Source organism: Cyprinus carpio, chromosome B10 (assembly GCF_018340385.1).
Source record: "Cyprinus carpio isolate SPL01 chromosome B10, ASM1834038v1, whole genome shotgun sequence".
In the NCBI taxonomy this organism is placed as follows: domain Eukaryota; kingdom Metazoa; phylum Chordata; class Actinopteri; order Cypriniformes; family Cyprinidae; genus Cyprinus; species Cyprinus carpio.
The window spans coordinates 10,527,791-10,552,392 of NC_056606.1; the positions used below are offsets into that span (position 1 = coordinate 10,527,791).

General features: G+C 38.4%; 2 protein-coding genes across 2 annotated transcripts in view; both read right to left on the reverse strand.

Annotated features, from left to right (window-relative positions):
• Positions 1 to 5,922: 5,922 nt before the first annotated feature.
• On the reverse strand, positions 5,923 to 10,764 carry LOC109072515 (claudin-7-B). The gene is made up of 4 exons (XM_042732468.1): positions 10,279 to 10,764; positions 7,952 to 8,116; positions 7,601 to 7,685; positions 5,923 to 7,458 (listed from the first exon to the last, which is right to left on the reverse strand). Exons 1-4 carry the CDS (start codon positions 10,499 to 10,501, stop codon positions 7,302 to 7,304), a joined length of 630 nt encoding a protein of 209 aa, XP_042588402.1. The 5' UTR covers positions 10,502 to 10,764; the 3' UTR covers positions 5,923 to 7,301.
• Positions 10,765 to 18,708: 7,944 nt separating this feature from the next.
• The window catches only part of fgf11b (fibroblast growth factor 11b), a 42,011-nt gene continuing 36,117 nt past the window's right edge, over positions 18,709 to 24,602 (reverse strand). Inside the window, exons 4-5 of the mRNA XM_019088742.2 lie at positions 23,668 to 23,866; positions 18,709 to 22,078 (exon numbers count right to left, since the gene is read on the reverse strand). Of these exons, the coding sequence (XP_018944287.1) occupies positions 21,945 to 22,078; positions 23,668 to 23,866 (333 nt within the window). The 3' untranslated portion in view covers positions 18,709 to 21,944. The remainder of the gene's footprint in view (positions 22,079 to 23,667; positions 23,867 to 24,602) is intronic.

The following is a 24,602-nucleotide window of genomic DNA, read 5'->3' on the forward strand; positions in this document are numbered from 1 at the left end:
TAAGAAAATATCTGAAGCATTTTGCAGGTTACGTATGTTCACATGGGCATTTGCCAAGGTATGTCAACTAATAAGTCCCATCTTTCTTCCTTATCAGTTTGGTTTCTATCCTATTGTGTTTTTCATTCTGACTCATGTGACGCAGCATCTTTAGTTGTTTCACTTTATATATTTACTGAAAGCATGACTTCCAAGATGCACAGGATGAGCTGTGTCCCCTTCAGTAATCTCTGAGACAGATTGTGATTGAAGATGAGCAGAGTTACAGCTTTCACTATGGATTTATTAGTTTGGTTCCAGGATTAAATTGTAAGATTGAGTACAGCTAGGCAGCATACAAGAGTCTTGACATAAGGGGGAGTAGGATGGGGATATCCCTGAGTCACGAAATCCTCTTCCTTTCTCTGTTGAAATGTTTGACAGAGAAAACATCCCTAGTCTGAAAGTCCTATTGAAATTCCTACTAAAATTTGGAACCAGTCATGAAGGATCCTAATGTGTTTTTCCACATGCATTTCCAACATTAACACAAAACAAGTAGGTCTTCCAAAATATAGTTATAAATGCAATCAAATGATCCCATAGTCCATGGGTACATGTTTTATTGTAAATATACTGTGTATATGTATAATAGTACAGCATGTATGTACAGTATTCTTATTAGAATAATTACAGAAAATTATGCATAATACAAGCAACTAACCAAATCGTATAGAGTAAGTACTTGTTAATTAATATTAGGCTACTCAGTATTTGCATATTTGTGACAAGGACATCTTAAAATGTAACCATATAAAGTATATTTACACACTATATTCCTACATTCACTAGAGATAGATAGATAGATAGATAGATAGATAGATAGATAGATAGATAGATAGATAGATAGATAGATAGATAGATAGATAGATAGATAGATAAGCCTACTATACCAACATAGTCATACTATTTAACTACCCCAAATTTGTCTTTTGTTTTATTTATTTTTGCCTGCCGTTTCATACCTCATTTAAAATCTGACAGTTGATTCTTAAAGGATTCTTATTAATTCCAGTTGCATAATTCAATAGAATTCCTGTAGACATTTTTTTTAATTTTTTTTAGGGATTTTGTGGGATTAAATGGGATTTAAATATTAGTTGGTATTGTTTTTTGTTGTTTAGTCGCAAAAACACCAAAGTCATTCAGGCAGCTTGAGTGAATGACTAATGTGATACTCAACAGCAAGAGGTGCTTTACGCCATCCGGTGCACTGCATCCTTTGACTGGAAGACACAGAACACAAGGACGGTCATTACCGACTACCGAGGGATGCTGGTCAAGAGCAGTTGAATTCTGCCGTTTTCCGCCTGAATTGCGAAGTGGAATGAAACACGAGCTCACTGCAGTGACAACAACAAACTGCTAACATTGAGCAAACTGAACCACCTGCCAACATACACACTGAAAATAACTGTTATATCCTCGCTACGTCCGTTTCGTCGTCCGCTACACTTCTGAATGCTGTACTGTTGCGGTGGAAGGGAGAAGGGGGAGAAGGAGCACACGGGCGCGGAGGAGGCGTTGATGAGCAGCGGGGAAGCGGACACCGTCACCGCTGGAAACCGGGAAGAAACTCCAGCTGCAGGGATGTTTGACACAACGGATATGCCCGAGCTCCTGCCGCACTCGGGGCAACTTCAACCGAGTCCTCGTGACTCGGTGTGTCAGATGCAGCATCTGCGGGTTGAGTTCAACAGAGACTGCTTGAGACCCGAATCCCCTCAACGGAGGTTAGGCCAGAGGGCCCCCAAACTCGGACAAATTGGACGGTCAAAGAGAGGTCAGTAATATCTATGTATATGTAATTTTGTATGGTAAATAACTGATTTAAAAACAGGATGTTTGTAGAAAAATCAGCCGTGGTTTTTATATTATCCGAGACAACATTTCAGGGCCCCCATGGACTAATTTCTGACAAAGCTTCTTGTTTTCAGTATATCAATACAAACCATAATCTGTAGGTTTAAAACAAGTAGTAAGAAACAAAGTAGAATAGAGAGTTTAAGTGTTAAGTGTTTCTTTTTTCCTTAGTATTAGAATAGAGGGTGGGACAAATGAAGAATGTGTATTTAGCCGTTTTTGAATATGGCTAATGTCTAAGCTGGTCGGATTGAGTTTGGCAGGTCATTCCATCAGGTTAATATAAAAGTGAGTGAAAGTGATTTTATGCCTCTTTGGGATGGCACTATAATGCGCTGTTCACTTGCAGAATTGGCTAGAAGACCTGCTAAGAGAGCACTGCAGTAGTCCAGTCTGGACAAAACAAGAGCTTGAACAAGGAGTTGTTCAGCACGTTCCGAAAGAAAGGGCCTTATCTTCCTAACGTTGTATAAAGCAAATCTGCAGGAGCGGGCAGTTTTAGCAATGTGGTCTGAGAAATTCAGCTGATCATCAATCACAACTCTAAGGTTTCTGGCTGTCTTTAAAGGAGTCATGGTTGCTGCGCCTATAGCTGGATGGTGAAATTGTGATGAGATGATGGGTTTGTTGAAACCACAAGCAGTTTTGTCTTGGCCAAGTTGAGTTGAAGGTGATAGTCCTTCATCCAGCAAGAAATGTCTGTTAGACATGCTGAGACTTGAGCAGCTATCGTCGGATCATCAGGATGTAATGAGAGGTAGAGCTGAGTGTCATCAGCATAGCAGTGATATGAAAAGCCATGTTTCTAAATGATAGAACCTAATGATGCCATGCAGACAGAGAAGAGAAGTGGTCCAAAAACTGAGCCCTGAGGCACCCCAGTAGCTAGAGATGTTGCGACTTATACACCTCACCCCTCCAAGATACCTTGAAGGACTTATATGAGAGGTTAGACTCAAACCACTGGTATGCGGTTCCTGAGATGCCTTTTCCTGAGATCTATTGGTTACCCATGTCAAAAGCAGTGGACAGATCCAGCAAGATAGGCTAAGTATTGAAGATTTGGAAGCCGCTCTTGCCAGTCTTAGAACAAGGGAGTCTTTGAATGTCCACTTCTGAAGCCAGACTGGATGCTTGTCCAGGAGGTATTTCTGTGGGATTAAGGCAGAGACTTGGTTAAACACCGATACCGGTCTGTAGTTATGTAGGGTATGGATATAAAAATTTAAAAGGTAACTGGGTTCATAACAGCGTTGAGAGTTTTATTGCTCATTTAATTAGCCTTGTGCTCACGGTTATTATATTAAAAGGTGTTTATTGGAAAGACAATTTAATGCTGATATTTCTTCAAGCATACAATTTTTAATAATCAGCTCATACAAAATCATACAGGGTTGACAGTTTCATATTTCACTTGTGCTAAAGGCCATGCAACCAAGATGTTTAAGCAGAGAATTCTTAATATTTTTATAAATACCCAGTTTTCAAAAATAATTTGTACAAATGCATAGATGAAGAGTCAAGAATATCCCCTACTAGAAAACTCCTCTAAAGATCCCCTACTTTTTTTTTCTTTTTTTTTTTTAATGTGGAGTTTCAGTAACATTTTATAATATTACTGGAGTTTCTGATGATGAGTGAAGATTAATTTATTGGAATTATAATAATTTAAGGAATAACATATTTAATAGAATATTTACATATTAAGTAAGGTTATACCTTGTTCATTAATGTAGTTCTATACTGATTTAATTAAACTGTGCACAGTGTAACTGAACACCAAAGCATGACCCACATTTCCATCTCTGTTTAAAGCAAGATATGTGAACTTTATTTTATAGTGGTCATAGAGGATGAAGATCTGGATGACGTCATGAACAACAACAACAATGGACCGCTACCTGTCCCTCTCAGCAATGAGCCATCCTGAGCCTCTCTAGTAATATTCTGGACCAGCTATTCGTGAAATGCGCCCTTCTGCCACAGGACAGTTGGGACACTTTCAGCAGGAGAAAAGTCAGACACCTCTCCCCAGTATCAGATTCACAGGAGATCCGCATGCGTTTCAGCTGTAGTTTACTAGTCGCATGGCAGCAGCTGTCAGCCTACAACTGGCCACACAGGTGATTTGTTGTGTAGTAGCTTCTTAGACCAGAGCTCTGTGTGTGACACTCATGCCTCTCAGAGGAAGAAATGTGTATATGTAGGCTGATTAACATATTTTTGACCAAAGGCAAAGACCAGCCACTGTAGATCACTCTGTCCTGGCCTGTGCTGTTATAAATGTTGTCTTTCAATTTATTCATTTAGACATTTGGTAAAAGAATAGCACAGTGTTCTTGTGTTTTACTTTGTCTCTCAAAACTCTGGAAATGTATGTTGCTTCCTAGAGCCATGGTTGTAACCTATTGTCCATGACAATATTCAATATTCAAATGTCAACTAAAAAGATATTTCCTCTGGTTTTTCTGACTTTTTCATTACAGAAACTAGAAGTATGTATAGGTTAAAACAATGATACATTTCTTGCAGTGGTTTCAGAACTAAACTTCTTTGATCACTTTTATTTAGTAATTTAATTAATTATTTTTTATTTTTATTTTTTTATAAATCTTAAGGCATCTTGCTCCCCAAAGCTGAGTATTACTCTTTAAAGGATTTGCATCTCTAGCTGTTTTACATGTTTTTATGCCTTATGAAACATTGCACGTTGCATTAGTTATCACTGTGAAAAGCTATGCACTTGCTTGATTATTGCTATGATACATTACATTTAATGAAGTATGTAACAAGCTTATATTTAGTTGGCTGAATGATTCAGTGGCACATATGACGAATTTATATTGTTTTATTGTTGCTTGCATTTTGTAGCCATTTAAGCACTGGAAAAAAAGGGCCATGCAAAAAAAGAATAAATGTGTAAATTAGTTTGACTTAATAATAAATGACAAATGTGAAGCTGAGCTGCTTTGCTCTGTTGTGGGTCAAAGTGTCAAACTGTTCCATCTTTGTCCACTAGATGGCCACAAAACCTAAAAAATTAAAAGCTCTCCTTGAAGGCTCTAGCAATTGTCATTATTTATTGCATTATTTATTCAAATGTTTATAGACATTAGTCTATTTGCAAACAGCCTCAAAATCTACAGGTTTAATGTCTGGAAAAAGCCTGGATTAGAAGGTGAGTTGTTTAAAGAATTTCCATAAAACATGTTGTATCTAGCTTCACCTCACCCAATCAAAATTTTAGCTACTTGGCCCCACAATTATCAAAACATCTGCTATGTTAGACTTTTGATATCTTGTGATTTATAGATCTCGACAGCGTTTATGTTTTGTTAATGTTACATTCGCTAATTGTTCTAATCAAGCATTAGGCTACTATGTAATTTCCTCAGGTGAACGCGATTTGTGTTGGCAAAGTGTTTACTTACCAGGTGTCTCTATAATTAGTATACTATAACTTTTGTTGTTACTAAATCCATTTTGGGACGTATATACGTATTTACATGTATAAAGAATAAGACTACCAGCCTTTTATTTCGACTTTCTTTAGGCGGGCTTAGTCTAAATTAACAGCACCCACCAGGTTTAGCCACTGTTTGACCGACGAGACACACATTAGCAGGAAATGATCTCTGAGTGGCAGTATAGAGAGCAGCAACTACCACAGGTTGAGCATTGTGGAAAAGTACCTTGCATTTTGTCACAAATATTTAGGTGAAACGTAAATCCCCTTTGTAAACAAATGTTTCATGTTATGCATTTGTGAAATACAAATGGCTGTAATTGTTACCCATGCATATGCTACCACTTGGTGACCTATTTTCTTTTCACTCATATTCTCCCATTACAGGATTATTTACATTAAGGCACGTTTGCAGTGTTAACCAGAATAAGCAAATAATGCTGAAACAGAAGTCAGAGGACCATGTGACTCAAAAGGCCAAGGTATTTGCAAATCACTAATATGGGTAAACTGCCACAGATTTCATTAGGCACACATAAAGAACGGGACAAGGCTTGATTTAAAAAATTTATTTACATAAAATTTTTTATATTGCAAACTGAACAGTCAAAAACATTTTAAAAAGTTAAATATTTGCATAAGCTGGTTACAAATAATATGACTATCCTAAATAGACTTGAGGGCAACCCACCTCAAGTGGTCTAAGCACAAAGACCAAAAAAAAAAAAAAAAAAAAAAAAACATAGATGGAGGGCTTTTTGCATTTCACATGCTCATTTAAAAAAAAAAATATAATAATAATAATAATTTGTGTGAGTTTTGGATTGTAACCAGCTGTGATAAAACTGACCAAATATCTACAGCCTTTTCTCCTGACCAATAAATGGTGTGTATAAAACAAGAAAGAAGTGTCGAAAGATTTTGTAACATTAGCTTAACAGGAAGGACACTGAGGAGCTGAAGCACAAAAGCAACTAAAAAAAAAGTTTAACTTTGCTTAAATAAGAGCCATTTCTTTGATTTACCCCCCAAAAGAACTGACTTAACTGAGAATTTTAGTGCTTTTGTTTCTTTATCTTTAGCCTCACCCAAAAAAAAAAAAGTCAAGCTTTTGTTTATCCACCTAGTTTCAGTCTAGCTCTGTAAGCATGCCAGCAATTTCAGTCTAATTCCATCAACATACCACTCGATACCATTATAGTTCTCTTTGAGTAGTTCAGTACTTCACTACTACTTTCAATAGCAATGAGCGAAACTTCCCTCAGATGATTTGTATAAAGTGAAGTATTGTTTGAAAAGAGAAGGTCTGATATGTCACAGTCAGCGGCCTGAAATTATGCAGCAAAGTGAACCAGAAATTTGCATGTTGGCCTTGGCTCTTTAAAAAAAAAAAAAAAAAAAAAAAAAAAAAAAAAAGAGATATTTAAGTTGTTCTTTTCATGCACCTCAGTGTCTGACAATTCATAAAGTGAACCACAAAGCAAGCAAGACAGATGAGGTCAGGACATGGCTTTACAATAGAGATGATGCCTTAATGAGCGGTATGAGTGACGATTTTTCCCTGAGCATGCCTCTCTCTTTAATGTTCACTAAACATGGCAGTCTTATGAAATGAGGAACATACTGGGGAAGATCCCCCTCTTTCCAAACTCACATCAGTAACAGGATTTATAAAAGGAAAATAAAAAACAGACTTGGTGCTTATCAAAAGAAAGAAAACCGAAGTGACCTTTTTCTGAAGTGGGCTGCTGTATCCGAGCACGAGTAAAAATTTCCCAAGGACACTGATCTTAGCTGTCTGTTTTATTCTAGGTCAAACACAATAACAATACAAGAAGTTAAAATCTAAAAAGATCTGAGATCAGCTGACTAGGGAAACTTCTACAGATGCTCTGTGATTTATGATCTCCAGCTTGTGAACTGCTGCCAAGGATCAAACGTACTCCTTGCTGCTGCTGGGGGGTCTGGAGGACTTGGGGTACCTGGGAGATGATTTACCCTTTGGGCAGGAGGCAGCCAACATGCCTCCACCCATTATGTCCAGGAACGCACCTGCCCAGGCGATGAAAATGGCCGCACCAAACTCATACCTATAGAAATAGAATATTATAACATGAGCTTTGCCTTGTCTTTCTTGGAAACAGAGGATAAGAAACTATAAAATAAGGTAAAGCACATGGATAAAGGCCTAAATGTAATTTGTTTGTGGTTTGCAACTACATTTGAACTTACTTTGTGTTGACTGGTGTGAAGGGGTTATAGAAGTCCCGGACGATTTGATTTGTAAACCAGCCACAGGCAACAATGCTACAGAGAGCTGAGGAATGGAAGAGAAGAGATAAATTAGTTACTTATTAAAAATAAATTCCAAGCATGTTTTTGATAATTTTTGTCCACAAAGAGGGAGTGAACATTTTAGTCAACTGACAGATTTTTGGAGCAATAACAAAGCACGGATTCCTAACCTGGCAAGAATTCCTTTAACCTTGGCATTTAAAGCCTTATCTAGATTTTTTGTGTGCTGATGAAAAAGTACTGCATTACAAAACTAGCATTAATATAATGCTATTAAAGTGAACGCACCTCCAACAATGAGGACTATACCGCCTGTCATGGCAATGCGGGACTTTTTGACCTTGTCATCACCACCACAGTTAGTGCACTTCATGCCCATGCTGGCCACACCCAGTCCTGCTACTGTGAGAAGGATCCCAACGATCATCAGGGCACGAGTTGCCTGGAGAGAACCTGAAGAGGGGGAGGGTAGAGAATGAGTAAGATACAAAGAGAAAAGGTAAATAATTCGGTCTCAATGCAGTACATTTGTGATTTGTAAAAATTATATAAAAACTTAAAATAAATGTTCTTTAATAGGCTAAAGGTAAGATCATTCCCTTTATTGTTTAGCATGGTTAAACTCAGTTCAGCACACAAAACGTGTGGTGCTTTAATAGTGAATCAGAAAGATTATAGGCAGACTAAAGGGTTTTGAAATGGCCTAATTATCTACAGGCTTTTGTTTTTTTCCTCTGACTCACAAAAAGCCCTTCCCCCAGCTACACCTGCAGTCAGGTGCGACAGAGACCGGTTTCAACCGGAAGCCTCCTTTGAGAGCGCAGTGAGATTGTACACATATGTGGGCAGCGATTTGCCATTTAGCTTTAGAGAAGGAACAGGTTTAACCAGTCGTTGGGAACTTGGGTATCACTGCAACAATCTACTTTCTTTTGCTTTGTGGGGATGGTTTGGCTTTCCAAAGTATTACAACTCTTCACTTTTAGTAACAAGATGAATTTAGAAAGAAATCACTTTACTAGGTGAGCATCACCTGAAATGAAATGTACATTAAAATCTTACAGGATATACAAAATGGTTGCCTAGGGCTGTTAGATAATCTTGTTTGTTTTTTTCTCTCACTTTGCTTGTTCCCTATTATATCTCGTGGTTTATCCATAACAGCAATATTACAGCAATATATTAAATAGGCTATATCAAACTTTTGTGTGCATACACTCTCTGATAAGAGTCTGTTTTACACAAGCTAAATCAAATTACTGATATGGTAATTGGCTAAATGACTTTAGTGTGTATAAACACACAGCCATAAACACTGAAGTGAGCCTTTTCCATCAATCTCAGGTGTTAAGAGTAAAGATGCGATGAAATAAGGGGAATAAACATCAAATAAAGAGCAAATGCCTCTACTGTTATTCTAAAAAGGCACTATTTGAGTATAAAAAGCTTCATTGTCTGTGTTTAGGTGCTCTCACAAAGGAGTCCCCTTTTGGTTGTGTTTTGATAAGCTGTTGGTAAAATACACAAGTCATTCAAAGACAATGCCTGACTCCCCCACCTGATACAGGAGCACCGAGTTTCCCCAAGCGGAGGAAGGGTGGGAGTCACGCCCGTATAATCATTACTTTGAGTAAAAGCGTAACCCAGCTGTATCACCCAACACTAAACTAGCATTGTCTCGGTCAGAAAGTTCACTCAAATGGTAAAAAGGTTTATATTTTGTGCTTATTATCATGTTTAATCTCCTATTTTGGCAACTCTGGCTTGAAAATGTCCACATACATCGTTTACACATTCCTGAAGGACGGCTGTCCTTTTTACCACCTTTAAGTTTCCTTTGACCCAAAACGTTACAGAAGTCAAAGCAAAAATCATTATGTAACCTCCAGCACTGCTGGAATGTGAGAGATAGTATTCATACACATTTTATGTAATCACAGCCAGTATGAGTGAGCGTGCATTTGTTATTTACTTTAACTTTTTTTTTTTTTTTTTTATACACCAAACAATACAAAAACTTTTTTTTTTTTAGGGAACTTGAGGAACAACAGGTGCTTGTCCTTATTATTGTAACACTAGAGGAGTTTCCGCGAAATGGCTCAAGGGTGTGGTAACGTCCTAGCTTTCATGTAGCTACGGATAAGACAAGCATCACCACAACAGTTTGAAATCTGATTTGCACCTTATATTTGACAATTAATTTTTAAAATAAATTGTTTTAATATGATTTCCATGTTTTTCAACAAATTGATTTTAAAGTTTTCATTTCACAATTAATAACCTAGCTATGACAGGACACAAATAAATTATATCAGTAGTTTGGCACCATTTGAAGCCAAAATACTCCTATAATTATCATCAGAGTGTCAATTGATCATATGCCAGTACGTTCAATAGTGCGCGCATGCGCGCTTACAGGTGCAGAGCTTCACTAAGCAACAGCTTTCGTGAGTTTTAAACCACAACTAACATAAACAAACAGTCCAGTGCAAATTAAAGTACTTTTTAAAGAAATCTAGCAGTATTGTTAATAATATAGGCTAAAGTTACCCTTTGTTAAAAAAAAAATTAAAAAAAAAAAAGGCAAAGGCGGTTTGTAGGCTAACGTTACTTACTATCGAGTTGTAAGATGGAGTCGTACACCTTGCACTGCATTTGTCCGGTGCTCTGGAAAGCGCAAGACATCCAAAGCCCTTGATACATCGCTATCGCTGTGATTATATTATCTCCAACGTAGGCAGACATCTTCCATTGGGGTAAAATTGTGCCAACAATGAGCCCAATCAACCCCAGAAGCGACAGAGTAAATCCCAGGAGCTGCAGTCCTTTATTTGCCATCTTCTCACAATGAACAAAAGATAAACTATATCTGAAAGCAGCAGTTCAGTAAAGTTATAGGCCTAATGCTTTTCCAAATGAGCTCGGTTTTCGTAATCCTCCGACGTTAAAATGACTTAAATTATCAAAAATATTAGAAACTTATTTTAAAAATATGTGTATGTATATTTTTTAAATGTTTCGTAAAAAATCCGTTAAGAGCCGTTGCCGATGCCCTGACTCAAGACACCTGTCGAGTGAAGCCGCACCTTGAATGTGGAGCGAGCTGCTGATTTGAGCTTTTAGAGTGTCGTCCTATTCATGGGCGGAGACTTCCTGAGTTTCGTCTTCTGTTCAATCCAGTTTGTTGTTGTGAGGTCTGGGGGTATCGTGACGCCATCTTATCGTAGTATGAGTAACGTCACTGGTTATCACAAATCAAAGATTTGTCATACTTTCATTTACAATCTGTAGGCTATCGCATTTTACATGTCTCGGACTTATTGTCAAGGTGTCCCGGTCTTTAGAAATGGATAGGCTATACTGCCTAGACACTTCTCCAAATAATATATAGCCTAAGTTACATTATGCAGTCATATGTGGGCCTTTTCAAGAAAAGCGTGCCTTTTGTATTCATGTACTTGTAAACAATCTATAAAAAAAAAACACTGACAGCACTATGTTACTATGGGTTACTATTTTATACACAACCATGTATTTATTTAGTTTTGACCCATATGTGGACGTGAGGGGTCATTAATAATAAAAATAATAAATAGTGTTAGTTAATAGTGTTAAATTGTGTTTAAGAAGTAAGTATTAAACGTGCTGACAATGCTTAACATTGCCAGCCTTTCGCAAATAAAATAAAATGATGAATTATATCCCTATACATACAGTATCAGTAATGTGTAAACGAAAGTGCACAGAAAAATCTATACACATCTCACAAGAAAAAATGAATGATACTTTGCTGACATATTTTTGTATTTGGGTTTCAGTGTTTTGAGCAAATGCTTGTGGTATTGAGTCACGCTTATGAAGGATGACAGTGTTACAACCTCCATTTTAAGAGAAGTGCCTGACACAGCAAGAAAGTCATGACTATTAGCCACAGAAGGTAAGTCAGAAAACTCACAGGACACATGTTTGAAATCTTTTACAGGAAATGCACCTCACGCTCATGGTGTGTTAACATGTCATTGAGTCAATTTTTGGCTGGTACCCTGAGGGTTCTTGTATACCAGTTTAAAAACCTGCAACCAACCCAACAAACTTTTCAACTTTTTCAACTGTTTAATATTCAAATTATTTCTGTGTTGTTCTGACACGTCTTTTCGCTGTTTTAGAAAATATACATGCATCCAGGGGCGTTGCACAAGATTCCGGGCCCTATGCATAGGCAGTCTTGATGGGCCCCCATGAAAATATCCAGGTAAAATAAAATATATTCCAGACTTTTCAAGGGCCCTCTCTTCCTTTGGGGCCCTGGTAATCAGTACTGGTTTTACCCCCAGTCCAGCGCCCCTGCATGCATCTCTATTGCAAAAAGGCGAAGTATTTTCTTAGGAACTGCTCTTTAGTTCTTTTGTACTATATAGTTTCCAGGGAAGTGATTCCACTTAAGGGCAATTTTTCATTAATGTTTGTCTAGCCACATTATCACAAACATAGAGAAAGAGAAGAGGGAGTGTCCTGTTTAGGAATCATACGAGTTGCATGTCACAGGTTTCAGTCAGAAAAAAATTCCTGATATGATTCATACACAAATGAGCATGTACAAGTGTGTACAAATGGATCTACACTTCCTAGTTTATGAGTATGTGAAACTGTTCACTAAAGCATTATTTGCCACCGTTCTCACAGGGCGGAGGGTTGTAACGTACCAGTACTGGTCAGACAGGTTCTACCGTAAACCACAGAACACCAGCCCTGAGCATTTCCTGGAATCTAATCCAAACACATTCATACATACAAATAAATCTCTACTTTATATTCCTCCACAAGCATAAACCAATATACACATCCACATATCGCATACTCTTATGCTCCAGTGAGACATTTCACACACTCCACCGGTCACTGTCTCAGAGAGCATGAGAAACTCAGATGTTTATTTCTGATGTTGTGTGCAAATGCAAACTTCCTATAAATATCTTCGCCATGGCAGTACAAGAATAATTTTTTGTTTCTCACTGTGCTTTTTCCTGAGCAGAGACTTGAATGTCACCTCAATGTTTGGGTGGTGGGGCAGAGGGTTCAGCGAGGAGGTCTTATTAGACCAATCCCTATAATTGTTTAGAGTCCCAAGTCAAGTAATTCAAACTGTCAACTGATAGTGACTCATAGCTGAGTGGAGATGGGACGAGTATCAATTGAGAGCATAGTAATTCTGACAACTACTGTTTTGTTTACATGGCAATATTATCATGTATTGCTATTTATAGTTAAATTAGCTCTGGGGTATTTGCATACATATATATCTTGTAGCATTATTATCACTTTTATCTTAACCACAGTTCCTATGGAGATGGGTTTCGTGGAAACTCGCCCTCTTTCGCTCTCTGTTTGCTCGAATACAGTTTCTACTTACCACCGCCCCCTATTGGAAAAATCCCGCTAGTGTTCAGTTCAGCCACTAGGGGGAGTCGTGGCCTTTCAGTGTAGCTCAAGTCCAGAGAGCTCTGACATTTGTTTTGTTCCTTCCTTTATCGGTGTAGTGGACGCTGAACATCACCAGAATGTCTTAGCAGACTCTTTCTGTTTCTCTCTTTGTTCTTCCTTCTTGGGGTCTGATAAAAAATAATGTCTCTTTACATCCTAATGAGAACAAGAAGGTGTGATGAGAAGAATGAGGGAATAAAGGAGAGAAGAGAATGTGTGGGAATGAGATAAAAGTGAAATCAATGGTGATGTTACCAGGGCCTCGCAGGGAAGGATAATGGAGGACATTAGGATAAATACTGAGTGTGTGTTTTTGTAAGAGGCTATACAGTCCATAAGTATGAGATAACTATAGCGAAAATGCTATTATTTGCATAATTTAATAGATTTTCTTTTAATTACAAATTGTATTATGACCATAACAGTTTACATTTTATTAGGCTTGTCTCTCGTTTGCCTTTTTTGACAGCAGCACTATTAATTTTAGAATTATCATACACTGTAATAAATGTTTTTCTTAAGTTCTAAGAGTTTTTTTGTTGTTGTTGTTGTGAAGATTATTGGAGTGTGTTGCATGAAAATACTATTTAAGTCTTACTTAAAAATGTAATGTTTAATTCAGCATGTTACTTGCCATTTCTTTGTAATTATTGTGAGCTTTACTAGTAATTTATGAATGAGAATTGTTTTTACACTGTGAAAAAAAAACGTAATTTTCTGCTATAGAACATTATTCATTAACTTTACAGACATTTCTATTAACCCTAAAACACAAGGCAGTGCAGTGCAAAATTCAAAATATAAAACACAGAACACCTGTAAAAAATCAATACAGAAAATTCCTTTATACTTTGTGCCATACTTTGATTTATTTTTTATTTTTTTCAAGTGTACACCAGTTTGGTGTGTTATTTACACCAATTCAGTATATATCCTTTTCTGTTTATTAAATTGCCTAATCATAACCCTGTAAATTTTTTTTCAGAAAGATGATTGTTACTCAGGATAATAATTTTACACCAATCAGAAAATCTTAGCACATTAACTTTATTTTGTGTATTTGTGCTTTTTTAACTTTTTTAAGTAATTTAATTTTTTTTAAGAGTTGAAGTTGCAATTTCTGTGATCATGTATTACAAGATAACCAAATTAAGTATCTACCTAATTTTAAGTGTTAAAAGAAATATATAAAAGTAACACACCACACTCTATATAAAATAAAGTTTCAAAAAGGCAATAGAATGGGTACCACAAACATCATTCAGTGAACAATTCTTAAAAGAACAGTCTTTTTGTGTGAAGAACCGTTTGTGCTATATAAAGGTTCTATGGATGTTACAGGTTCTTTATGGAACCATCAATGCCAATAACGAACCTTAATTTGTTTTTTAGGTAATCAGTGCACATAGTCTCATAAGCAAGGCTGCTGACTCAGGTTTCATTTGCGTTGTGGATGCAGCTTCTCCTACATCCACCAGAGAGCAGTATAAAACAGGTCTTGAAATCTTGCAATCTCATACACCAAAGACCTTAACGATCAGTTTAAGTGGTGCAATCTGGGGAGAGTCTGGAGATGTGTTCAGGAGGCTTCGGGGCAGAGCTGAAGGCCTGAGGGAAGAGTTCAGATAGTGTGAATGATGTCAGGTTTGAATGCACACAGCATACAGAGCGAGAAGCTTTAAGAAGATGCCATGTTGGATCAAAATCATCATCTGAGAGATCATAGAGGCTTGTAAGGGAACACAGTTGTGTCTGTGAGCGTATATTTGCTTGCCAGTGTGCAAGTAGAGACTTGTTTCTGTATGCATTATACTAGCAGCCTGTGTGTGTATGTGTGTAGGGTGAGATCAGGAAGGGAAGCCCTGGTCTAAACACTGAGCCCAGATGGCAAATGTAATGAGGAGCAGCATGCAGAGGTGCGTTCTCTGACCCTGCCTTCCTCTTCCCTTCCTCCTCAGGGACACCTCCATGAATAATGCATGGATCAATTACTACTTCTATTTAGCTGTATTTCCTCCAGAGCACTGTGAACGCAGGCAGGATTGCAGCAGGGTGCCCAGCAATCTGCTTTTATGTGGTCACTTGGAAGACTTACCATTAGAATTTAACCATGAGGGGAAAAAATTCTACTGAGCATTTATCACCCTTGACAGATTTGTGCATTACTGTTGTGTTTACCTTTATCGAGAGTTGCGGAGGTTTGCTGCAGGTGAGGGTCTGATACAACCATGACTCATAGCTTCTCTGATGCTTTCAAATTCAGCCTGGGGACTCAAAAACAAGTTCTGGTGCACTTTTGTCAGTAGGTGTGTAAAATTCAGTCAAATCAAACGTGCTTGTGATGTAAAATAGGTTATGATGAAGCATATGAATCATTATTTTGATTTGGAATTATTTTGCTGTGATTATGATTTAATTTTCTTGTCGGAAAGGTTTCACTAAAATCTCTTGCTCGTTTTTCTTTGTGTATTGATGTTACAAACGCCATTTCTAAGCACGTTATGTATATTGCTGCATTATGAATAAGCGAATTTGTTTGTTTTTCGTTGTTCAGGGACTCATTACAACTATAATAGCTCTCTAGACAACTTCCAGTGAGCGTCATTCACTAAATATTTTAAACAATTTGTGTATTTACGAGCTCAAAAACACGCACATTTACAGGAAGATTCACAACAGGTCCGGACGCAAATAAGTTTGTACATACCCTGTTTCTTGAAGTATTGTTAAACGCGTACTCGTAGATAGTAATTTGAATAATACGCGCACAAACCGTGCCCATATAAGGGCTTTCCGTACTACCTCACCTGTCTCTCCCGCTCGCTCCCGCTCTCTTTCGCGCGCGCACTCTCAAAGAGCGTGCACGGAAAGAGTTTCGAAGAGTTCTCATTCTCAAAACCGGTTTCGTATTGGCCTGCCCTACATCGTTTTATTACGTCATTTTTATTGTTATTCATTAAGATAAACATTTAGCCACTTCGTATCTAATAATATTATTTATTTAGTTAGTTTTGTAAATATGTGGCTTCAGTTGGTTTTAAATGTTATCGATGTATAATGCTAAAATGCTAAAAATGTTCGAACTTACCAATGAATGATTAATGATGTTTTAAACATGCCAATTAAATGGTGTAGAAAAACTGACATCATGACAAAAACATCTTTAATGTTGAATTGTGAAAATTACCCTGTGGCCACGAGAAAACAAGTAAAAACTATAGTGTTTTTTAAAACTTCCAACAGTATTTTAGTCTATCCCTTCATCCTGCAGAGAAATGATCACAGCTCAACCATCTTTTATTTATTTATCCCATACTTTTGATGTCTTCACTCTTTCCTTGTTTAACCCACATGCTGTCATTATCTCCAATAAGCAATCTGGCTTCAAAATATTTCCAAATATTCTCGCAGCAGGAGCCCTGATCTAGAATAAGCTTCTAGGATTACGTTTAGTTAAACAGCAGAGGGATCTGAATTATGTTTTGCCCTCCCACGCTGAAATTCAGACCCTGTTCTGCATGTAATTTTCTTATATTAATCCATCAACTGCCAGCTAATCCTCAGCTATATAGAAGAAACTTGTTTTAAGAGTTTGTTGGGTCTGTAAAGGCGTTCAAGACAATTATCTCGGTTTGCTTGAAGGGTCTGGAAGATGATCTACGATTTTATAACGAGTCTGCGTTCGAGAGAGAGAGTGGGCTGTGGTTTATATTCCACCCTGTGGTATTAATTCTGTTCCTCATCTGATTAGCGAGACTTCCTGTAATGCAGTGACATAATGCAGATGTTCATAGGTGGCCAGTGAGAGGATTAGTCAAGGTCTGGTGACATAAAAGGGAGAAGTTGAATAAATACTGCACACAGTGAGTGTCTCTTGTGTGTGAAAGTGTTGTCCGTGTGCACTGTGCCAATGCTAAGTGAAGGGAGCAGAGGTTGTCTGTCACCTGTCACCTGACTGCTCGCTTGTGAGTACCTGCAGCTGTCTGTGCCATCTGTTTCCTACATGCTTCTGATATTATGCATGGTCATTTTCTAAAACCAGGAGCAGCGAACACCTAAAAACACATATTATATACAACACAGTCCATCACACATCTTACAATGATACAAATATAACTGTTTATTCAGTAATATGTAGTAATAAGACAAACCCCCTTCCTCCTCCTAACCCAGAGATGTATAATTGCTCTAGAAATGTACACAGGATGGCAAGTTGGAGGCCAGGAGAGGGTGCCAAGGAGATCCTGTGCTCTGCAAAGGGGAGTCCTTGCCTAGTATTTCCGAAGTGGGATGCATGCAGTAGAGTCCCAGTACTCTCCCAGGTGTGTCGGCTTTCAGAGCAGCACGTCCGCCATGCTGGTTAGGGGCGCAGGGGATGGCCAAATGACCCAGGCTGTTAGTCTATGGCCAGCCTTTGTTGAGTCTCTGCGCAGGCCTCCATGCTGATTCATAGGGCAGGTGTGTGTAGCTCCGCCTCCAGTGGCTGTCAGCCAATTGGCCTGTTCCTGCATTCACTGTAAGATCAGGGGTGGGACTTAAGCAGGAAGCCGCATTCCGTTTGGCAGTTACTGCCACACTCAGGCAAGCCCTGGCTAGTGGAAGACTTTGCTTTTTCGGAAGACAAGAGGACAGGGAAGACAAGGACTGGCTTGTTTTCTTTTCATTTCATTTGGAAGACCTGTTCTGAAAAAGGTGCGTTGGCTTTTAGTTTAAGGTTGTTTTTTTTTTTTTTTACTTAAAACTCGCAAATCATGTGTTTAAGTATGGGTAAGGAGGTCTTAAAAGTCCAATTAGTCCATTAACAAAAAACAAACATAAGAAACAAGTTTGCACAAGGGAAAATATAGCAGTAAAAGAAAACAATCAAACAAATACAAGGTTTCAGGTTCATACATATTTTCCACTAAATATAAAAGCAAATTACAAGGAAGTACCCATCAGTTATTTAAATGATATTTTTTACTGTGGGTAAAATGGCCTTCAGTTGCAATTAATATTACAATTTAATAAAAACAAATACAAAAAGAACTCAAATCTGTACATGTCCAAAATCCTTATGGCTCACAGCAGTTTTGGCAAGACCAGGCAGTCCATCTCCCCAAAAGCACCCATTTACAGTACTGTCATCATTGTTTGATTGCATTTAATATTATTTTTTAATCATTCTTTGATTTATATACACATATTGTTCTCTTTTACTCCTCTGAGATAGATAGTATGAAATCTATTTTTCATCACAAAAATACAGCATGAAAATTTCATAAATGTTCCCTTGATCATTTCACTCTTTTTGCATGCTTGAATTGAGGGCAAATGAAACAGAGGGTGGACTCAATGTGTCCTTGAGAACTTGCCCTGATTTAAAAGAGAGAGCGAGAGTCAGGAGTGATCTGACACCATAATACTAGCAACTTCACAGCAAAACCAGGACTGGACGGAAACAAGAAAGCAGGAGCGAGCGAGCAAAGCCCATTTGACAATACCAAAATTGTGTTTGCAATCTGGACGTCACTTTATCTCCATGTTGTCCTTTCCTCTGCCGCTTTCTCGCCGACTGGATGAAGTCCCACAAAAAAAAAAAAAAAAAAAAAAAAACTCTCAGTTCATCGTCTGCTAATGTCTTCGGGTTCCTCGGTTGAACAGGGAAATTATTGCTCACAGCGCTGGGCTATTGCTCTCCAGTTTGGCTTTTATTGAGTCAATCGATCGTTACTTCGCTTTATCTCTCTCTCTCTCTCTCTCTCTCTCTCTCACTTTATACACATACACACACAGAGCTGGAGGGAAGGTTAATAGCCACTGGACACACAGGAGAGGGGTTGGGGAGATTGCTCAGGAAATGGAGCATGACTTTGGAGCACACATGAGGGGACATATGCGGGCCACATTCGTCCTTGTGTTCTTAGCGTCAGGTAGATACACTACACATACACATTCTCCTCCCCCATCCTCGGAGGGACTCTGTTCCTCGCCTTCCACTCAATCAGCAAGAATTTGTGTCTAATTCACAGAACAGGATCTCACTCTCGTCATTAGCACCAAAGCACACGTTCTCCTCCAAGAATCCAACTTAATGATCTTCTGGTTTTGCTCCTCATAATCGAATGCCTCTAATGCCATCTTCCTCTCCACCAGCTAACTTCAATCACCGAGCTGCCCTCAGGATTTTCACAGACTCTCGCAGCCAGCGAATTGTCTTCATCCCAAATCTTGTCTCTCATAACCAAACTTTCTCCAAACTTTCTCATGCTACACATTACAGGAATGTTCCAGGCTCAATACAAGTGAAGTGCAATGAAAAGCACTTGTGGCATTATGTTGATTAACACAAAAATTAATTTTCTCTTGTCCTCCCTTTTCTCTAAAGAAAAAAAAAGTAGAAGAAGCAAAAATCTGGGTTACAGTGAGGCACTTACAATGAAAGTGAAGAGGGCAAATTCATAAATCTCAAAATATTCTTTCTTTAATAAAACAGCCAGAAGATATAAAAATTTGCATGTTAACATGATTTTAGTGTAAAAAAAAATTCTTACTTACTTTTTTGTTATAAAAGTGTATTCCGTTTTACTTTGGCAACTTGCCATGACAATGAAACAGTTAAAACCATAAAAATTATTAAAAAGGGTATTTTAAACAGCTTTACTGCTATATTAATGCACAAGTTTAAACAGAACAATAAATGTAAATGTTTTATCAAATTAAAAGCTTTGAATATCTGCTTGAAAATCATCTAACAATTTGCCCTATTCATATCAGTTTCAAGTGCATCACAGTAATCAAGATTTTTATTTTTGCTTTTTTTCTGTAGAAAAGTAGGAGAAGATTTAAATGCAGTTTTAGTTTAATCAACATTATGCCACATCTGTTGTTCATTCAATTCAACTGAACTGGAATATTTCTTTAATATTCAACTTGCTAATAACTTTCATTGAGACACATACACGTACCTTGCTTCAACATGCTAAAAACATTCTGCAACATGCGCAAACCCTCACTAACATCCACTATACATTCTTCCTATTTCATTTGATTTAATTGTTAGTCAAAGATTGATTCATTTTATGTATTTATTTATTTTTGTGCTTTTCGGATGTTTAGGGCACAGCTCAAGGAGATTACGTCTATGTGAACACAAATAAGAATCAACAAATGACCTTTCTCAGACAGAACCATGGCAAAACCAGAGTCGTGAACCTACCACGCCTACAGCCACTCAAGCCATACCTTCTACAGCCCCAGCAACTGCTATTGGCTCACAAATGCATGTCATCATCAAAGAGGAGGTTGCTACCCTTCTGTAGGACAAAAGGGCACCATTCGGAAGCTGGCTGACCAATCCTTTACTCAAAAGCACACATTGCAAACAACTTACGGAGTGTGGTGTGTGTAAACTGATAAGATGCCTGTGGAATTACAAAGAGATCCTGAATGTCACAGCACATCCTCTTGGTTATGTGTCAATTATGAAACCTGGAGAGGGTCATCAGTCAACATCTCCAGGCAGATTAAAATGCCCAGACTCTACCGAGCCATTAAAATGATCAACTGTGGTGTGTGAGCCAATGCATTTACACATGTGTGCCCAGACTCCCATACACACACACAAATAAATAATGGAAGCAGATGTTCATTTGACATCGTTCTGTCTCTTTCACACTCTAATACTCACGTCTAAATGCACACAAACACTGCGTCATTGATCGGCTCGCCACAATTTAAATTTGCATATTAAAATCTCTCATCCGAGCTGCTTGAACGAGCCGAACGTTCCCGGGAAAAGGAGTAAATAATTCAAGCAATCATGGCTGGACTCCATGTAATCCCCTGTAAGAATTCCATCAAAGAGCTATCAAACAACTGCCCCGAATAATCTTCACTCGTTTGCCAATGATACGGATGCTGCTTCAGGCCCACTGGCCATTAAACATGAATAGAGTCGTCTCAAGAGAATTTAGTTTTTTGTTGTTGTTTTTTGGGGGGGATCTTACAGTCTGCAGGTGTAGCGATAATTAAACCAAAAACAGATGTGTTTGAGTTGTGGATTCAATCTAAACTCATTATCATCATCTATGGGTTGTTTTTGAATATCAGACAGTGAAAAGAAGTAGAACTACAGAGTTATGTTTAATTTCAAAAGCTGCCCAATCACATATTCTGCATGACGCCATTGGCTTCCCTGGCAGCTGCCCAGCAGAAATCAATCGACACCTGCTGACCAATAGAACTGGGTCCTCCTTGAATGGTCCAATAAAAACTAGTTTTACTGTATTCCTTCCTATAGTTCTGACTGGCACAGAGCAGCCTTTGGCAAAGTGGTGGCAGGAAAAAAAAATGAAACAGCGAGGGTCTCATCTGCTGGAATCATTATGATGATATTGGATAATAACCTCTCTCTCCTTCGATCTTGTTCTTGCACCAAAACTCTTTGTTCAAACAAAAAGAAACCATAGGGAAAGAAAAGTCAATTGAATTCTTCAGTTAGGATGGATATTGTTTGCGTTTTTCGTCTAACACTGTGAGAGAACTCAAGTAGGGCACATGGGGGCACAGAAACATGTTTTTGCAGAGGATTATCGGCTCATGGGGGGTGTCAGGTGTCATGCCGGGTCAGTGGAAATATATGTGAGCTGGTTCGACAGAGAGAGGCAGGGATTGTCCGCTAATCTGACTGATCTTGCCCCATTCAAAAACTCACAGCTAACAGCCGCTCACACAGCTCTTCCTGCCCACGTTGCATGAAGGAAAATGGAGTTCTCAGTGTCTATGTAGTCCCTTGCCCTCCCTGTGTGTGCCCCCTGTGCTATGAAGCATCAGCTCTGGGGGCCTCTTTCCTGCCATTCTGGTGAGACGGGGAGTCTGAAGTCTTTACGGTTTTGCGTGGAGGACTCTGCTCCGCTACAAGCTCATGCAGTGAAGGTTCCTTGTACATGGCCACTGAGGGAACAAGAAGAACAAAGTGCAGAATGGTTATTAGGTGGTAATTATCTTACCAGTTGCATAATCTTAGCATCTATGTTAAGACAGTGTCTTAAAATTAGTTTGACCAACTAGCAGTTAAGGGGTAATCAGTCTTATATTTTGGATTCAGCTTAGACTAATCTTCATTTTTATGTAACCAAAGTATAAAAATTTTGACCAATCTTAAAGAAAAAAAAAATAGCTGAATAACTTTTAAGACTAGTCTAAACCTTTTATGCCACTGGCCTTTAGTCTAAGATAGGGCAAGCTGGCTACTAGCTAGTCTAAATTAGGGCAGCTGGTTATTAGCTGGTCATTAGCTTGTCTAGGCTGGTTATTATCTGGTCTAAGATTGGTTGGTTACTAGCTGGTCTATGCTAGTGCAAGCTGGTTAAAAGTTGGTCCAAGATTATTAGTCTAAGTTGGTCATTATTGGGTCTAAGCTAGTGCAAGCTAGATATTAGCTAGTCTATGCTAGTGCAAGCTGAATATTATTCATTAGTCAGTGCAAGTTTGTTATTAGCTAGTATTTGTTGGATAGCCACCATCAAAAAAAAAATTAAAAAAATCTTGGCCACCTGGTTTGCTAATAGACCATCCAAACTGGTCTACTAGCTTATCACCTGTTTGGACCAGCTATTGACAAGCTTTAACCAGCTAGAATCTAAAACACAGTAACCCCTTTAAGTTAGATTTTCCATCTGGGAATGTCAGTCTCTGCTAATCTATATTTTGAATCTGAATTAGGGCTGTACGATTAATTAAAATTAAATCGCAAAGCTGATAAATCATGATTAGGCAGAAGCTGCAATTGTCATGCGTATCTTCAGTGAAGCACAGTTCTGTGATCAGTAGTAAATCTCCATCCGAAGGCCAGAGGGCGCTCTCGCCCTGAAACTCCAAATACACCCCGCAGAAGAAATCCAGGAAATCCCTATAGTGGTTTCTGAATAAACAGAAGATTTAACTGCTTTCATTGATTCAACGTGACTAATTGACACACGACTACGACAATATATGGTTTATCTTAGTTCGTCTTATTATAATTTTTATTATAATAAAGTATATAATAATGCAATGCTAATTGACACAGCCTTTATCACTGCTTAGAATACCATGAAATATTGTGTGCCTTGTTCTAAGAAGCCATAGCATCTCAAAGAAGGATTTATTTAAAACACTCGACTGACGTTTTGAAGTGAGTTTGGAGTAAAAACGTTATTAAATGTGGTATTTCCACATGCTTTCAGATGGAGCAGCATTTACTATGTACACAAAGCCATAGTTCACTGACAAGCTATGCAAACAGGTTTCATAATTGCAGAACGATATCTTCGATTTCATAATCACGCAATAATATCGTATGCCATTATGAATGCGATTTTGCGTAGCTTGTCAGTGAACTACGGCTCTGTGTAGTAAATACTGCTCCATCTGAAAGCATGTGATGGAGCTTTACTACTGATCACAGAACCAGCTTTACTGACAAGATGCATATGACAATCACATTCGATTAATCATGTAGCCCTAATCTGAATGTTTCTCAAGTTTAAACCTGATCTGACCTTCGATGACTTTAGGTAGGAAGTGTGCGGCTGCTTTGGTCTTCTTCACGCGGTTGCCTTTCATCACTTGCCCGTCCCGGTTGATGCCAATGTACCACGATCGTCCAGACTGGCTTTGGCGGTACAGCATGGAGGAGTATGTCACATAGTAGTTCTCAAACACACTCTCTTTGAATTTGCACTCTGGGTTGAAATTCTCCTGCCAAAGAATGAAAAACACAAATATGCTAATAAGTACAGACATCCGTAATGCATGCACATACATGTATGAGAAAACGAAAGATGACAAAGTTAGCATGTTTTGAACAGAAATAACATCACACCATACTTTTGATTGGTTGGTGTGCATCTGTAGAGAGTAAGAGGAAATCCCATCATGGTGCTTCTTTGAAAGCAATGTTCTCCAGAGAGCACGCGGTAGATTATTCTACTCATAAACTGCATTCGTTTGCATGACTGATGAACTTAACACTGTCCCCAAAGGTACTCTGAGAGTAGAGAAGCAGCGAGCTCCACTCAACATATGTACCGGCATGCAAATGTAAATGCACACACTTGAAGGCAGAAACCACAAATCTATAGATACTCAAAACGTCATGGCCTGTGTTGAAGAAAAACACATTCCGCTTTCAACCTAAAACTTTAATTTAGCCCGTTCTGAACAGAACCTCGCCGTTCCCATTCATCTCCCTTTCGCTTAGAGCCCTTCCACCAATCCAAGCCACTAAAGCCAGGTGACTGTAACCAGGAGCGACATGTATACATCTCTCTTAGTCTTCGTCAGGGTCCTTGCCCTGTCAGAGAGCAGACCCAATCAGCAGGATTGATTTACTGAGGGTAGCCAAGCAGAAATGGCTGACTGAAGCCTTTTGGCAAGCCACTGGAGATTGAGAAATTCGGACTGAGTGAGGAAAGGAGAAACGGAGAATATGCTG

What these genes read in the sequence shown, in the direction of transcription:
- LOC109072515 (XM_042732468.1), bottom strand. Translation starts at nt 10,501, where the DNA reads ATGGCAAATAAAGGACTGCAGCTCCTGGGATTTACTCTGTCGCTTCTG. An exon ending in CTCCATCTTACAACTCGATA is followed by an intron (nt 8,117 to 10,278) that starts GTAAGTAACGTT and finishes CCCCCTCTTCAG; the next exon opens with GTTCTCTCCAGGCAACTCGT. An exon ending in TTCACACCAGTCAACACAAA is followed by an intron (nt 7,459 to 7,600) that starts GTAAGTTCAAAT and finishes CTATTTCTATAG; the next exon opens with GTATGAGTTTGGTGCGGCCA.